Source organism: Cryptotermes secundus, unplaced genomic scaffold (genome assembly GCF_002891405.2).
Source record: "Cryptotermes secundus unplaced genomic scaffold, Csec_1.0 scaffold688, whole genome shotgun sequence".
Taxonomy (NCBI): Eukaryota; Metazoa; Arthropoda; class Insecta; order Blattodea; family Kalotermitidae; genus Cryptotermes; species Cryptotermes secundus.
This window is the reverse complement of record NW_019725012.1, coordinates 156,747-175,209: the sequence shown is the minus strand read 5'-3', so window position 1 is coordinate 175,209 and position 18,463 is coordinate 156,747. Positions and strand designations below refer to the sequence as shown.

At 38.2% G+C, this 18,463-nt stretch overlaps 2 protein-coding genes across 3 annotated transcripts in view; both read left to right on the top strand.

Annotated features, from left to right (window-relative positions):
- Window positions 1–6,929, top strand: part of LOC111863232 (peptidyl-prolyl cis-trans isomerase FKBP4) — a 19,697-nt gene extending 12,768 nt beyond the window's left edge. The window contains exons 8-10 of one of the 2 annotated variants that reach the window (XM_023849347.2): window positions 1,416–1,611; window positions 2,527–2,740; window positions 4,561–4,670. In XM_023849347.2, coding sequence (XP_023705115.1) covers window positions 1,416–1,611; window positions 2,527–2,740; window positions 4,561–4,583 — 433 coding nt within the window. In that variant the 3' untranslated portion in view covers window positions 4,584–4,670. Of the gene's footprint in view, window positions 1–1,415; window positions 1,612–2,526; window positions 2,741–4,560 lie in introns of both variants that reach the window. The other variant, XM_023849349.2, reaches the window with a different exon arrangement.
- A 4,880-nt stretch (window positions 6,930–11,809) lies between these two features.
- The window catches only part of LOC111863236 (phosphatidylinositol 4-phosphate 3-kinase C2 domain-containing subunit alpha), a gene marked incomplete at its 3' end in the record, with an annotated part of 61,058 nt that continues 54,404 nt past the window's right edge, over window positions 11,810–18,463 (top strand). The window contains 3 exon segments of the mRNA XM_033750981.1: window positions 11,810–12,088; window positions 14,196–14,378; window positions 16,208–16,942. Coding sequence (XP_033606872.1) covers window positions 14,207–14,378; window positions 16,208–16,942 — 907 coding nt within the window.

The following is an 18,463-nucleotide window of genomic DNA, read 5'->3' as shown; positions in this document are numbered from 1 at the left end:
CGAAAAATACAAGAAGAGTAATTACAGATTCAAAGATTTTATATTGGACTGTGTAGAAAAATGACTGAACCAAACAAACAGGGTGGAGAGGGAGAAGAGTCAAGGAATGAAGTGGATGACGAATCTATTGTGTCAGACTCGAGTGCAGTCACGCCTCCGCCCGTGACCCTGAAAAGACCACCAGTGAAAGAGCCAGCAAATCGTCTAGAGGGTGGCCTGAAAATTCACAAAATGGTCCATGTTCCTCCCAGTAACAAGAAGAATGATGCCCTGAGAAAGTGTCGCGTGAGTGCTAAGCACAAGATTTGAAAAGAAACAAGTATCGTGTGCAGGCTGTGGTGTGGCTCTCTGCAAACTTTCATGTTTCAATGTTTATCACACGAAGAAAAACTAATAAAGAGTTACGGAAAGGCATTTATTGCATAAAATATTGCATTTTAATTAGTTCCTGAAAATTTCGTTTTTAAAAACCAATTTTTGTTGAAGTTGTTTAGGAAAAAGTAACTACATGCATTTTAGAGACATAAGGATTAAAGGGCCTGCCAGGACAGGGGTGGGATTTAAATACCCTTCGCGCCAGTCAAAGAGTTAAGACTTCCCACTACATTTTAATGCCAAGGCAAACTTCTTCCCGGCATTGAATATAAGTACATTCAGAATTCTCATCCAACTGGCAAAAGTTGAAAGAAACCATTTTTGTGAAGTTTGAAAATAAATTTGTGGTACATGTACAAGTACATATGTTTGCCATGTATTGTCCTAGTGACCTGTTTCATCCCTTACACAGGTACAGTTACAGTAGAGGCTAGTTGAATTTGTAATTGTGTTACAGCATATATATATGAAATCTTGTCTGTCAATCCTAATATCTCGCCTTTGAATCTACACCCAAACTAAAGTGAAAATGCATTGATTTGATTTTTTATTGGGTTTCTGTAAAAGTTTTTATTATGCAACAGGCACTCCTTGTTCAGGTACACTCTGGATGATGGAGAGTTTGCACAGGGTTACTGAGTTTTTGGACTTTGTCTGTTATCTGGTATTTTAAAGAATGCAATGTTTCAGAAGGACAGTGCCCAAAAACTCAGTAATCCCAAGCGTTTTACACCATTGTGCGGGGGATTTTAGTGTATTTTGGTTTGTTCATGGATGCAAGATGGTATCTCTTTTTTCAACCAATAAATTTGGAATAATCCTGTGCATACATGCTATAGAAATTTGTGTTCTGGTGTGAAGAAAGTAGTCTTCTGGGATGTTAACGTCGGTTAACACAATATCTACATGGCGCCACATCCCAGAAGACTACTTCACCACCGTGAAAACCTCAAATCTTACATTGTGTTCTGGTACTTTGATTTTTTCGTGATTTGGTGTGGGAAATGATTAATATTGTTCTGTGGTGTGTGTGTCTTCAGGGGACAAGCAAATCTTGGTTTAGGAGAGCCAGAAAAAGCCAAGGTTGATTTTGAAGCTGTTTGTAAGATGGACCCAAACAATAAAGCAGCAGCAAATCAAATTATCCTGTGTAACAAGAAAATTAAAGAACAGAAAGGACGCGAGAAAAAAATATATGCTAACATGTTTGAGAAATTTGCTCAGAGAGACAGAGAGGTAGGTACACCTATGGAAACAGCTGAAGTTAACTGAAACCTTCCCATATCAGACTGTGTTGATGTTGTTTTGTCCAGGAAACAGCTAATTTCATACCTATAAACCATAATCTGTTGTATACTGTGGCAATGTGAAATTAGAATGGAGTTTGCATATGTTGCAGAGTGTTCATGTATGATGTATGTTTCTGTTCTTCACTTTCAGACAATACATATCTTAATTATTTTTTACAGTTTCGGCTTATTATTTTCTTTGCATTAACACTACCATTATTACCGTACATCCTCAGTTGATGATTTGTATTTCATGATACAAAATCATTTAAAGGTGGCATAAATTACTTACAGTATAAATGAAACAGCCAACATTGTATGTACCATATTTGTCTGAATATAATACACACTTTTCTCCTCAGCTGACTTCCAAAGAATTGACTGCATGTTGAATTTTGTTTGGTACCTAAGAAATATTTGAGTGGGTGAACATAATACACTCATGGTTTTAAGAGGTATTTGGAAAAAAATAGTGCAGCCATTGCATATACGTAGTAACTACATAGTTGTCTTATGTATATGGGCATTAAATGCAATAAAGACATTGTTGAAGTATTGGTTTAAGCAATTTTTTTTTATTTGACGAAAAAGGCAATTTATTTTTAACGACAGTTTTGGAAGTCTGACCACGAACGAAATGGCATCTACCTGAGTGTGTTTATATTACAGAATTGTTTCTTTTTCTTGGGACTGTATACATCATTAAAATAAATGAGGATCAAAAGTCATCATTGAAAATTAAGTCAGAGTTATGCACCAATTTAAAATACAATTGGTTATAATTGCTGTTGAGGTTATGTTGGAAATTTGTAGTAATTTATGTTAAGCCTTCTCATTCTATCTTTCCTTCTAATTTTGATAGGATAAAAATAAATTTCACTATGGTTGGTGGGATAATGGGGAAGTTCGTCCAGATGAAATTAAGGAGGATCCAGAAGAACTTAAGCCCAAAAGAAAACGTCCATTTGTACATCCTTTTAATAAAAAGGAAACTGAATCAGTTTGTGATGCCACCAAGGATGTTAATAACAAATCATCTTGTTCACCTGGTTTACCTGAAGATGGGATTGTTGATGGTAATACATCACAGACCACTTCTTTTGACACAACATATTAATGCACAAATTGCCTGCAGTGTATATTAAACAAAAGAAAGTCATATCACTTCAGAACTTACTTGGCTAAAGAGTGTTACTTCTATTTATTATGTTTTGTAACTACTGCTTTCTTCAGTATCCACAGTAGTGGCATTTCAGTAGAAACTGATATATATTTTGTAATTTATAGTGCATGATTGGAATTCTGTCCAAGCATTGTCACACTGTGATCAAACTACCCTATATAATCACCATTCATGTTTGTTAGTCATCAGAGAATCATAAAATTCCACATAGAAATATCAAGTAGTTGGTCGTGTTTCCAGCACCAACACTATGTTGGTGTTATATGCTCATGCAGAAGTATGCCATCAGGTGTGGATTGATTCAGTCTCGGTGTTTGTCTTCTAGGGTTGGCTGTAATTTTTTGTTATTTTTAGAACCTGATGTGTCAATTTGATGGCAACATTGAAACCAGTTATTTTCTTACTCTTAGAAGTTGTTCTTATAAATATTCAGTTTTGAGTTCTTGTCTGATGTTCAGTTCCTGTCAAGGGCACCACATCAGAGTGGAGTGCATCCAACCTGTTTGTGTGGTAGGAGGGGAACATCTCTATTGTCATTAGAAATTGACCTGAAAGGGAGGCTCACCACCCATTCCCACTCAATACCAAGGTTAATAATTGTGAAACTTAACTCCACTTCTGTCTGCTGTGCCTCTGTGGTAATGTGCTTAGGCAGAAGGGACAACTTCAAGGTTAGCTTGCATATCAGATTTACACAACTTACGCCTAAAGCCATTGAAAATAGGCAGACAAATTATGTAAAGAAAAATTAAAACTATTCAATCATATTGAGAAGGAAAATTATTGGGAAGCATATTATTATATCTTTTGATAAAGCTGAACATGTTGTCTCTGTTCCTTAGTAATTAGCACTCTGCCATGAAGATGTATGGGGAGTGGAGTTATATAGCTCCACCATTCTTGACCTGAGCACCAGATGGAGGTGAGTGGTCAGCCTCATATCCCAGCTACTTTACCCGTAGGAAACAGCCGTTGGATTGAAGGCTGAGTGGACCTCATGGCCTGTCTGGACTGTGTGGAGTAGAGAAAAATTTCTTGCCGATGCTGGAATTTTACCCTTGCCAGCCAGTCTGTAGCCCCTCAATATAGTGATTGAGCTGTCCTGGATTACATTTTTATTAGTGTTAGGTAAAAAGTAAATTGCTATTATGGGGTCCTTCTTGTTTCCATGTTAAGGGTTAAGGGATCTTAGTTGTGAAGAAACAAATTTGAGAATAACTTGTAAATTTATGTCTCTTATGCTGTTGTTCTGTTGTATAGTAACATTATCTTTGAAGTCTGTGTCTTACATATGAATATTAAACACAGAATCATTAATCAAAAAGGGGAAACACAATAGATCATTGAAGGTCACAGTGCAAGGGCCGGAGTATTATGGTCAACCCCTCGTACATTCATTCATTCATACCACAGAATTATCACTTAAAGTTGCCCATATATTTTGTACAGAGTTAATTAAATGGGATTATAATTTGAATTTTTTAAGTAACTTACAGGTCGTAAAATAATGTATAACATAAATGTTCAGCATATTATACTTTCTTGTTTTTACCATGGAGCATCATAACAGTGAACAGAATCTCTTGTGAATGGTGATTTATATGGGTTAGTCTTATACCCAGAGCAGTGCTGGTGATGGTAGCAGTAGTTGGTGTTGTGGAGATCGTAGCTTTTGTAGCTCTTGCTACAAGCTACGTGGGTGACACTTTGCAGAAGGAGGAAGAGTGGCGGCGTAACCAACCTGATGTCATGAAGACCTTAGGCGAATGGGGTCAAGACGAACGAGAACGTGAGATGACAGATTTTGAACGTGAGAATCCAAACATCCTCATGCTAAACAGCACCGGTGAGGAATTCAAGAATATGTGAAGAGAAGGTGGCTTTTTATGCACAAGTGAGGAACTGACATAAGAATTGCAACCCCTGTGACTTCTTCCAGATAGAGGGGGTGGGAGGGGATTAAGAGTAGTAACTTATTCACAGTGAAAAATGTTTCCATAAAGTACAGTAAAACCTGCTTGTACTGGAATTGTGAAGGACCTGTACAGGTTCTTCTAGAAAACAACTCTACTTTTAACATTCCTTGATATAAGGTTTTCCTGCGGAATTCAGTGTCAGTGATCCCAAGTTAACGGTTTCATCGTTAAATTTCTTCCTGTTTAGATTTTCTTCATGTAGTATGTTGCATAATACAGAGTACACATATTTATGGTTCAGATAATTAACTTCTGCCTAGCCAACTTCATGGAGCTGAACTCTTTTTGAGAAGCTGCCAGTTGTGCAGCTACTCAAGAACTCCCTGCATTTTGTGGAACCTGAAGGTTCATTACCATGTACTCAAGAGCCCTTCACTGCTCCCTATCTGGAGTCTAATCAGTCCAGTCCAGACCACCCCATTAAGATCCATTTTAATATTATCCACCAACTTGTGTGCTGGTCTTCATGATTCAGATTATTATACATCATGTGAAATGCTATCCACTTCTTCCTTTATTTTCATTTTCAGATCACACTTGAAAATATTCTTCATATGTTTTGTTAATAATTTAGCTTAATTCTTTTCTATTTTTATAGTGTGCATCCTGTTATATGTCATAACTATGTGGTTAGGTAATGTAGCCCACTCTGGGCTACACAGTGTAAGAGTGAAATCTACAGCCTAGTCAGGCTAAAGAAAAACACCCATCATCATCATCATCATCATACATTGCCATATTTGCAACTCAACACCCAACAACTGCGAATATAGAATTGGATTCTTGCTTGAGCCAGATATGACCTAGCAAAGTTTCACTCCGGAATTGTTAAATTCATATTGATCTACCATATTTTAGTATTTTAATATGCAGTATTGACAAATGCCAATATTGTCATCCACCAGAAATCATTTTAAATATGGGCCCATATAAGAAGTAAGATGGTTTGCAATTCAAAAGAGCATTTGTTAAACAGTTGTATTCACCTGATGATGACCAGTTGAAATGGTCGAAACATGTGATATTAATAAAACAAATTGAATGTTATACGTTCTTTGAGTTGAGTTAGACGGAACGAGCATAATAGAATATTTTGCACATATGCAACAGGATGCACTCTATGAAGATAGTATTTCAGCTGACCATTTTCTGGTAAATTCTTATTTCATTCTTTCCATTTTCATGCTAAACAGTTTGATTATTTTGTAGAGATAATTTTGCTGTAGATTTTACTCTGTATCGGGGCCAGGGAAATTTTCTGATAAAGGTTCATTTCTTTTTAATCCTGTTGTAGACAGGTTTTACTGTAATGAGATAATAATTAAATCAGGTTCAGAAATATGTTTTCTTCACTAAATATATACCAATTTATTTTAGTAGCATTAGTTGTGAATATTGTTTGGAAAGAAATTTGATGTGATGGACACATTGGCTTTAGCATACAGGAAAGATCCTGTCGTGGAAGATAAGATATGAACTTTTAAGCTAGACAGCATTGATTGCCAGTCTTAAATAAGTATTTGTCCTTTATGTTGTGATATTTCTTTTTCTACTTTTGTATTATCTACATGATGACCAAAACTGCAAATGTATAAAATGTGGTACATGCTGTAAGTGTACACTTTCTTGCCATAGAGTACTCTGTAAACATTGATATATAGTGTTGTGTTCTATTTGATTAACCTCTTGAAGACTTTTTTAAATGGCACCTTGCCTGTCCTTGCAGCTGCATTTAAATGGTTGCAACTCCTTGCTGTTAGTCTTGTTAAAGAAAACCATAAGTCAGTGTCATCTGTTGATGACAAAATACTAACACAGTTTAGGAGACAACTTCAAAATTTCATCGAGACTTAGCATGACTGTTGGACAGAGTGACCAACTACATGTCACAGAGATAGTTGACAGTAGGTTCTTTTGTAATTGTGGATGAACATGCTTAAAATTCAAAAGTAATTTATGCTTAAGATATTGCTGTATACTGTGAAGCATAGAGATGCTGAAATCAGTTTGGGAGGTGTAAAGCTTTCATTGACCATACATTTTATCACTGTATATTCTGCATTCTCCTAGTGATTTCAATAAACATCATTGACTACAGAACATTGATATGTTTGTGTTGTTTTTGTCTGCCAGCAATTTATTAAATAGTGTTTGTGGTACCCGTTTTTTATCCTATTTCCCTATTTTGAAAAAAAAAATAAAGAGATTATCTTCCTGTCTCTGTGTGTGTATGTGTCCCTTCACCCTGCAGTTAGGCAGTGGCTTAGTACACATGTTCCTGCAACAGCAAATAAACACGCAACAGTAGAAGAACTGCTGGATGCAGTGTTTCCTCCACAGTTGGTGTGTCGCAATGAATACTCAATATTTATTTTGGACTCAATTTGGACTGGAATAGTTTTATTTCTTTTATTGCGTTTTATAAACTGACTTCTCATACTTAACCATTAATTGTCATCATTCAGGTATTAAGATGAATATTAATGCCCCATTGGCATGGGGTATTCATAGGATTCATTATTTTTTGCCCTGGAAAATGTGGGCTGTTCTTGAAAATGAAATTTGGTTGCACTTGCAATTTGGATTATTAGGCAGATTGTCTTGTACAGGTATTTCGGAACAGTTGTTTTTAGAGCTATTGTTGGAGAAATGTGTCTTGCTAGTTTTGTGGTCACATAACCTGATGTTCCACTGTAGCGTTTTACAGACACATGAAGTTGTATTGAAACTGCTTCCTTTCATACAATCCAGTGTAGACAATGCAGTTTGTCATCAGTCCTTTCATAAATACTGATATTTTTCATAGGATTTTTATTAGTGTCAGTAATTTGATGGGGCATGCAGTAGCGTAGTTGGTTGAGGCGCTTGTTACAAGCCAATAGGTCGTGGGTTCAATTTCCGATTAGGTCACTGGATTTTTCATTCCAGCTGCACTCTGGCCCTGGGGTCGACTCAGCCTCTAACAGAAATGAGTACCAGGAATATTCCTGGGGGGTAAAGTGCAGCCAGCGCATAAGGCTGAAAACCTTAGTGCCATCTGTGAGCTGACTGTCTAGAAAATGTGGCTGCCTCAATCTCTCACAACCCTAGGGGCCTCCACAACCTATTACAGGGCTAGCTTTAATTTTTTATCAGTAATTTGATATAATGTTGGTGAAAGAATTTTTAGATCGATGCGAAGATAGTAAATGCTATCTCTTACATTTTACTATTTCTGTAAGAATGTGAACCAGACACATATCAACGATGTAGATGTTGATAATACGAAGAATGTGACATTGTGTTTTTAAATGTTAAGTTTTAGACTGGGTTCAGTGTGGCAGCAACGTTAAGAGTATACACCTGATGATGGCCGATAGAGGCCGAAACATGTAGTGTAGAAAGAACAAGATCAAAGACATATAAATATATATTGTTTGCACTTAGGACGGAGTTTGTATCATTTATCGTGTAGAGTGCAACAGGATGCTTAAATATAATATAGTGAACTGTATTTACTTGCCTACTGGTTGTACTAATATCTCTACCAAAGAGAAGAATTCTGCACATTTGCCTAGGTGGTCAGAGGCCAGAAGAGTATAGATCATATCTGGAGGCAGTACTAGAGCCGGAATAGCATAGTTTGTATAGTGACTAGCTATGGGCTGGAAGTTCTGAGTCTCAGTAGGGTCAAGAATTTTCTCGTCCAGACAAACCCTGGAGCCCACGCAGGCTCATATCTGATGGGTACCTGGGTGGGGAGCTGACCACTCACCTCCATCTAGTGCTGAGGTCAAGAAAATGTGGATCTATACATCCACTCCTCCATATGCCTTCATGGCTTAATTAGTTAAGCATAAGGACAACTTTACCTTTACAAAATGAATACCAGTTAAGCATTCATTTGGAAACAGAGCTTAGAACTGTACACCTTCACATTCTTGTAATGTCATCTATAAGTATAGGTAAACATTTTGTTGCCTGAGTGTTGCAGTGTTGTGTTGTCACTTTTTGGTGAAAATGAGATGTATTTTTCTGTTTCTCCACATTATGTTGCATTATCGTCACATATATACTCATAGGTTTACCTTACTTGCAAGTGTGAGATTTCAGAGTGTGTTTTGCCCTAAGTCATATCTAAACTGCAATCAGTTCCTGAACTTCAAACCCAGTTTCCCAAAAATTGGTCTTGATGAACATAGTACACTTATGTAACAATCTGTCTAATGCATTTCCCCATTCAGAATGGTCTGAAACAAGACTCCCTGATACCATTTGGAAGGTCCAGGCAAATAAAGGATAAAAGATAGTCAACTTCAGCTATGCTGACATTAATTTACCCAGCAAGAACATAAATACCATGAGAAATACAAAGAAGCACTGTAGTCAGGAGGTTTGTCTGGGAGAAAACTGAGTGTATATCTTTACCAGAATACAGTGCAGAATTGTAATATAAAGATAAAAGTAAAGTAAGTAAGTAAAGGTATTCCTGTAACAGGCTGTGGAGGCCCGTAGGGTTCTGAGATGTTGAGGTTCCCACCCTTTTTTAGATAATAGGCTTATAGATGGTGGCAAGGTTGTCAGGCCTATGTGCCAGCCACCCTTTACCCCCTAGAATATTCCTGGTACTCGTTTCTGTTAGAGGCTGAGTTGACCCCAGGGCCATACTGTGGCTGGAAGGATTAGGTCAATTGAAAAAAATCTAATGACCTTATCAGGACTTGAACCCGTGACCTTCCAGCTTGTAGCATAGTGCCTCAACCAGCTATGCTACTGTGTGCCCCTTGTGATATAAAGATAGCTGATAAATCCTTAAATGTGGCCAAGATCATACATTTTGGAATGATGATGTAAATAGACAAATTGCATTCATAAATTCAGAGCAAATGAGATTGTGGCAATGTACTACCTTCCATTAGGTTCACAGTGTTTTACCCTGTGTTAATTAAAACATAAAGATTGAAATGTAAACATTTTATGGGTTGGCGTGAATACAAATATATTAAATATCTCACATGAAAGTAGGATTGTACATACTTTCATACATACATACATTACATTCTGTAGATCCAAAGTAAGTCAGAATGACTGTAGGATGTGGAACAAGTCATACAAATACAAAAGCCATAAGTACAGTACAACTGGGACAAAAAAAAAATACATCCACATATATAAGTCAGTACTGTCAACTTATGCCATGTCCATAACTTTTTAAAAGGACGAGTCATTTTTAGACAGTATGAATTCATCAACAGAGTAGAATGAGTGTATTTAAGTATCGTTTCAGTGCTGATTTAAATTGTACCTTTTCATTCATTGGACTTTGAGACTAGATAGATTGTTGACAATTGTAATGCCAGAATAATATGAGCTTTTCTGAAAACATGTCAGGTTAGCAACCGGTCTATGGAGATGGTGCTTGTTTCTTGTGTTAACACTGTGTACATCCAAATTGGTCTGAAAACGTTCTCGGTTATTTATAATGAAGCTTAATAATGAAAATATATATTCACATGGAAGAGGTAAGATCTGTAATCTCTTAAATAGCTCTCTACAAGAGCTGGGGGTGTTAGAATATTTGGACCTAAGAGGGAGGAAGTGATATGAGATTTGAGAAAAATCTGTAATTTAGAGCTTCATGATTTGAACCCTTCAGATATTATTAGGATGATAAAATGAAAGTTGAGATGGTCAGGGCATGTAGCATATGTGGGAGAGATTAGAAGTGAATACGCAATTTTGGTCAGAAAAGCTGAAGAAGCTCTTGAAAGACTATTTATTGATTGAGGATAATATTAAAATGTGAGCTGTGACATTCTTATGGCAGTGACTTACTGTTATTGTCTTCTGGGAAGTAATACCTTGCAGTTTGGTGGATTTTATAGTGTGGAAGAGTTGACTGAATTAATCTGGCACAGAATAGGGTCTAGTGATGGCTTTTGTTAACATGGTAATAACTGATTCCCACATAAGGTGGGGGCAATCTTGAATAGCTGGGTGACTGTCAGCTTCTTAAGGAATTAGGTGCTTGCAGTCAAGCAAGTGTGATATACATTCTAGCATATTATGTTGTTTCTTCATAAATGTAAAAACTAGTAATGAAGTACTACATGATGAGATATATGCTTATACCTTCATGGTACGTAATTATAAACAAATTAGAAGTGGTATGATAGTGTTAGGCTATGGCCTTGACGTAAAGCAGGAATTCATTTAACCGGACCTAACGTCATTAATGGTGTTAATTTGAGTGCTTACAGACTGATGGCAGTTGCAAACCATGGGAGTGCATTTAATAAGGTATGTATTCAGTGATCTGGGGTAGGCATACACTATGGGAAGAAGAAAGAAAACGAGGGAAGGGTGGGACTCCCAAATTTAGTTAATCTGTATGGTGTCCACAAAGGCAAAGGAATTGTTCATTTTCCTTCGGTTTGCCTCACTGTAAATTGGTACATCAAACAAGCCTCATGTGTGATGTGGACAGGCAATTCAAAATAGTTGCCGTTCATCGTCATTAATTTCTTTTCGTTTGGTCTCTTACCAATTGATGTTCACTTTTATCTTGGAGTGTCAAACGATACTGTAGAAATTTTGATGTCAGAATACGGAAAAATAAAATGTTCACGCGATCCTACAAATTCCTACATAAAGTACATTCAAAGATGAATGCGTGGGAAGATATCGGTCAATTGCTTGGTAATGCATGGCATCAGGAACCATGAAAAGGAATGGATTCACTATTATTCTTCAGGTCTGAACTGCAAAAACATGAGATGAAACGTATAAATCCTGTACAGGACTTCCATGATAATCAACAATACGCTTCTCGGCATTCACAACGTTTTCGAACATTACCGAACTTTGCCGAACTCGAACGTTTCGTCCATTGTGGACGATTGTGGACGAATCACCGAACAGCGTAAAGCGCGAAGAGTAAAGAAGAAGAAGAAGAAAACATTCGGGAAGTTCGAGGACTTCGATGAGTTATTTTTCTTTCGTTCGTGTTGTGCATCCATAAATGCTAACTAGTGATCAGTGATGTCAGTGATGTATAAGTAATGGATTGTGGACAAGCAACCACAAAGAAAAAGAAAACGTATTCAACGTCTCAACGTTAACTAATACCTAGCAAAGATATGTGGACATGGGAAACGAAATGTGCGCTAGATTTTCGTGACAAGCTGTAAATTTTGTAAGAAGTATAATCGAATTTGGTTATGGTATTTAGAATGACTGTATTAATTAACATGATTATTTACATGTTCTTGCGAAGTTGGTGGAAGGTTCGTGGATAATATTCTTAATTCCGTTTACATAAATATGAATGTCATGTGTAGGTTAGAGACGATGCAGTGTATTTAAGGGAGATGATAACGCGTTTCTCGGTTTGTAAGAAATTAATTAATCAGCTTGGATTTTCGATGACATGTTTTTCTTGTATAAAGTTCTTTTACTATTATGCGTTATAGAGTCAAATGCCTTATGTTTACTCAGAAATAAAATTTATAGCTCCATGTGTCGATTTTAGTGCCTGTGCACATGATATTGAGTGTAACATGAACTGTAAGTGCCGATTCAGTTTTATCATTGATAGGGGAAGCAATTTCTGAATAACAGTATTTCAGTGAGAATTCTGCCATATGTTTTTGTATGTAGCTTCTTAACTATTCAGATTTTAGTGAGACCAAGTACATATAATGATTAATACAGGCGACAGATTTCATTACAGTTTTCTTGAACAGTAATTATTACTGATTTCATAAGAATTATTCCCATGTTTATTCATAAATTGGAAGACAACAGGATGAAGAATATGACTGTCATTGGCCAAGGTTATTTCACTTGCTTGGTCTTGACTTTTATCATGGTCTTATCTGCATAATATTTAGTTTTTTTTTAGTGGATTGACGTAAGCAGAAAAATTAGGTAGCCATGTATGCAAAGTATTTTTGTCAGATTTGGACTGTTGCAATTCTCATCTCAGGAGTTAACTTGTCAGTGTGTAGATTCTAGACCAGTTCGGATCCATTCACGTTTGTTGTAGATACTTTAACTGTAATTCTTAACTCTCTTAACACGCATACAGGAGAACTTATTTGAACTGTGATGGTTTCTGATAGAGAGAGGATTTGTTCTCGTTTGGGAAGGTACACAATTATATGTTCCCCTTTCACATTACCAGGTTTTTATTCTGCTTGAAGTGACATTTAGATGTAGTATGTAAGGGCATGTTGTACCACATGGCACTAAATAGAACATATTTTCATAAGGGAGATAAGTTACTTCCTTGTTGGCAAGAAAGCTTGCTATAATTTTTGACCAAGGCAAGAGACTTTGGTCCAGGTCATGGCAACTTTCAAACAAACACTAATACAAAACTTTAACCTTTGTGTACCAAATATGAAGTCTTCTGGCCAACAATGAATTTACTTTGTCACTGACTTTAACGACAGACATTTCCACTGCGATTCAAGCATGCTATTGTTAGAGTAAAGCGGTAAAGGTAAAGTTGTCCTGTGTTTAAGCTACATGACATGGAGACAATGGCAGAGTGGAAATATAGCTTCATGCATTCTTAACCTTGGCATTAGATAGAGGTGAATGGTCAGATTCACACCATGACTGCTTTACCTCTGGGGAAAGAGCTGTGTAACCCTGCACTTGCTGCAAGGCCATTAACTTAACAAGACATGTTATTTTCATTCTTTACAGGAAGTCAGTAGATGTGAATTTTGAATTGTAGGGGATTTAGTCATTAACTAGTAGTAAGAAATAGTTTATGACAATGTGATGGGATTCGTATAATTCAGATAGGGTCCTGTGTTGGGCTTCTATGAATATATTGATGAATCTTTGGACTCCATAAATTGACCATATGAAGAAAGGTCGTATACTGTTGAAGTAGTTAAGATATGTATCACAATGTAAAGATAGAATCTCTTTCACCTCACAGAAAGCACAACTAATGTTTACATCTGAATAGCATTGTCTGGAATATAAGCCTTGAATAACATGTTTTGGGCTATTATGTGTTTGGCCATGCATGATCTTTATTGCCACAGATATCAAAATGGAAGTAACAGTTTTAAAAGTCCTTCATATATCAGTCACATTTGCTTATTGTATTTAACTGTCTTGACAGTAAAACCTGAAGGTTCAGTATCCCTTGCACTGTGTTTCGTCACTGAGACTAGTCTTCTTGGGACTTCAAAATTAGAAACATCGTGTGAGTTTCTAACCGAGGCAAGTAGGGAAAAACATGTCTTTCCTCACTACTGTTGACTGCAGTGTATCTCTTCAGATCAAAGAGTGATAATTGAAATATATTTTATCTGCTGCCCACAACATATAGGCACAATAATGAGAAATTCGTGCACTTTCAAATTGTAGTCTTGAGAGCAATGGCTGGAGCAGGTGGCAGTGCTGACAAAACGTCTCCTGATTATGAACGTCAGTACCAGGAAGATCTGGAAAGGGCCCAAGCACTTAGTCTGGAAAGTTTGGCTCTGGAGAAATTTCGTCTCCAAAAACAGCTGCAGGAGCAGTTCCAGTTCATATCAAGTTCCTGCAATGGTATGTGCAATGTCTTAAGAGTATAGATGTAAATATGGAAAGTTATTTTAGTTTTTTACTTACATATTCATTTTTCAAGGAGGGGTGAAGGTATATGTAATATACAGGGTGATAAGGGTGTCCTACCACCCATGAGAGATGTAACAATTTTTTGTTAACTTTTACTTTCTTTTTACTTATTGTGTCATATTCCAATAAATGGGCCAGGGCAGCACAGTCGGTATAGCAACTGCCTACAGGCTGGACGACCAAGGGGTCGGAGTTCGAGTCCTGGTATTGGCAAAATTTCTCTTCTCCATATCCAGACCAGCTTCGGGCCCACCCAGCATCCTATCCAATGGATACCGGGGCTCTTTCCCTGGGGGTAAAGCAGCAGGAGCGTGAAGCTGACCACTAACCTCCAGCTAGTGTTGAGGTCAAGAAAACGTGGATCTATACATTCACTCCTTCATACGCCTTCATGGCATAGTGGTTAATTAGTTAAGCACAGAGACAACTTTATCTTCTTTTTTTTTTTTTTTTTAATGGTGAATGTGGCCTCTTTTGTGGCACAGCTTTACCCCAAGTCAGTTCTTGTGTTTGTATCCCGTAAAATTGATAAATGAAATTTTATCAGTTTATTCAGAACCACATGATCTGAAAGTATGACTTATTTACATACTTCCATTCTTTGTTAAATTGATTCAACAGTGAGCACATGTTATTGTTGTGAACAACTGTTATATGTTGTTACACAGTTTACTCTCAATTAATACATATAGTGGGAGGCTTAAGATCACATGCCCAGTACAGCATGTTTGAATATACCATTGTTGCCTAATGTATTGCTTATGTAAAAAGTTCTCTTTTTTTCTGAGAGAGGTGGGTCAATCGAATGTCATAGTGTAATGATTAGCACTCCTGCTTTGTATGCAGGAGGTCCCAGGTTCAGTTCTAAGCTTAGAGGTTAGATATCCTGATTGAGTTTTATGTTGTGTTCCTTTGTCTGACCAAGCTAATGCTGGGATAGTGTCTTTAAAATAAGCCACATTTGCTCGCTTCAGAATCATCCCAGTTCATCATTCGCTTTCATCTTAATATTTCATACAGTGTAAGATGTGCAGCTAGCCAGTCATGGTAGCCGAGCTGTCTAAGGCATGTGCTGTCTTTGCTCACTTGGAAGCTGGGATTGTGGGTTCGAATCCCACTCACAGCATGGATGTTCAGTGTTTGTGTATGTGCGCGCGCGTGTGTTTTTCTGTTTGTGTACAGTTACAGGCCTTAGGATGAGCTGATCACCCGCCCAAGGAGTTCTACTGAATGTCTAAGATCTAGTAAAATGAAGTGAAACAGAAAGTTTTGTGGAGGTATTCTAAGGCCCAAATTGGGGCTGTATTGCCAAAGGTGAAAAAAAAAGATGTGTAGCTGAGAAACTGTTTTTCTTATTGCTAATGGGGTGGGACTAAGTCCCTTGTACTGCAGCCACTTCTGGCCTGTTGTACCAGCCTCACATGATAGATGAGGGTGATTGTGGAGCAATTGGTGGAATGAAGATTGGCAGGGGAAACAGAAGTACTTGGAGAAAACCTGCCCCATCGCCACTTTGTCCACCACAAATCCCACTTGACCAGACCCGAGATCGAACCCAGACCACTGTGGTGGGAAGCCCACGACTAACCGCTTAAGCTATGGCATGGCCCTGAGAAACTGTTGCTCAGTACGCAAATAAGAAGTATTTGGTGATAGTGTGTGCTTTGCAACTTTTCAATCACTCTGTACTTTTTAGTAATCTTTATTCTCTTTTAACTTCATGATATCTGTATGGTAATGGAAGTTTTATTCTGTTGAAGTAGCTTCTTCTAGTGCAGTTCAGCAGAAGCGAGCAGGAAGTGATGGAGTAGAAAAACTGTCATCCCTGAAGGCCAGGCCTCGTCCGGGATCATTTAATACAGGAGGACCGCGAGCCTCGAGAATCTTAGCACCACCTCCCTCAGTACAGCGCCGAAACAGTGCCGCTGCTGATCTTATTACATTTGGCAGTCCAGAAAGTTCACCAACCAGCCGAAGCCCTCCATGTCCGGGATTAGGTGAATTGTATACGACTAGCAGCTGTATAACAGCTACCCTTAATACTGAAACATCTTCCAGCCCATTCTCATCTCAGACGCAGTTTGCAGTATCTGTGCCTCAGTTCGTGGAAGAAATTCATGAACGTACAACTGCAAGATCCTCCTCCTTGACACATCATTTTGTGAAACCCTCACTTGTTCCTGTCAATGTTGTGAAGGATTCTACAACCCTAGTTTACAGTCCTGTTTTTTCTGGCAGACCAGCACTGCAATCTGCAGAGCAGGTTGCAAATCACACAGATGCCAGGCCAGATTTAGATGTCCTAAAAGTTGTAGGGAAACGTAATAATAATAATTTGATAGACCTCACTCCCTTCGACAGTCTTGGAACAGAGGGAACACAGGCTTCAGCACGGGGCAGCGTGTTAGAAGTTTTTGATCCTCTGCTTTCTAGTTGTCAGCAAGAAAACGAGGCAACAGAAGAGATGGGACAACCAGCAGCAGAGCAGAACAGAGGTTAGTATAGACGGAATGACTGACAATCAAAATTTGCTGCATGATGCAGGGTGTGTTTTTAGAATCTGATAGTTGTCGAACTGGTCAAGAGATTTCCTGCTTTTATGGAGGCTGAATATTCCAGAGAGCTCACCATTGGATCATATATTCAGCCAGTTGAATCCAGTCTGCACCCTACACTGCACTTTTTTAGTCCCCCCCTTGAGTTACTTGCTTTTTGGCCATGAAGATGTATGTGCCCCAAAATATCAGTGAGGTCATAGCCGACTGGCAACAAATTTGAAGGGAGAGATTGTTGGAGGAAACAAGACGTGTATGCTTTTTGAGTGTACTACTTGCACTTTAACTTGGCCTCTTTTCCTATATATTGTGACTTGTCTAACCGTTGCTGGGCAACGAGAGGTGGAACAAGTTACCACGAAGACAGACCCTTGATATACGGTCGGTTGCCAAGTTACGCAACAATGGAAATGAGGTTATGCAACAGTAAAGAAAGCGGTGTTTCTCCATGCCGTGCCCAGCAGAGCCGAAGTGCGTTGGTTATGCAGCAATAAACAACTGCAGCGTTGCCCAGCAACGCCTGTAAACACAGTGTTTATGCGAAGACAGACCCTTGATATACGGTCGGTTGCCAAGTTACGCAACAGTGGAAATCAAGTTATGCAACAGTAAGGAAAGCGGTGTTTCTCCATGCCGTGCCCAGCAGAGCCGAAGTGCGTTGGTTATGCAGCAATAAACAACTGCAGCGTTGCCCAGCAACGCCTGTAAACACAGTGTTTATGCAACAGTGAAGTGATGTGGGTATTCCACTGTCCGACTGAGGGTTTATAAGGGAGACTGAAATGCGTAAGGAGTTAGTTAAAATGTAGCAGCCGCTGAAATCAGTTGAAGTATAGCAGTCGCCAAGTTCAGTTGTAGCGAGTGTGGATTGTTAAGCCAGATAGAAGACAGTTGAAGTATAGCAGTCGTGGGAAGAAGACCGGAAAGTGTGATTAGAGTTGATAGTGTGAGAAGGTATTGGGAGTGTATAATTCGGTGACACTTTTATAGCTCCCGTGTTGTACTGTGAATAAGTGAAGACTATTGAAGATAATATGAAGAGATTATTGTGCAGGGTTTGTAAGATGTGTAAACCCGTAACAGTGTTATAAGTATTTGTAGTTACGACTTGTAGGTTGTTAAATAAACCAATTAACGATCCGAAAAGTCACGGGTTCAAGTCCCAGTGATGTCATTGGATTTTTTTTCAATTGACCTAATCCTTCCAGCTGCACTATGGCCCTGTGGTCGACTCAGCCTCTAACAGAAATGAGTACCAGGAATATTCTTGGGAGTAAAGGGCGGCTGACGTGTAAGGCTGACCACCTTGCCGCCATCTATGGGCAAAATGTCTAGAAATTGTGGGAACCTCAACATCTCACAACCCTATTGGCCTCCACGGTCTGTTACAGGGATACCTTTACTTTTTTACTTATTTGAATTTGAATTTTATCCAAAGTTTCTGTAAAGGAGAATTGTGAA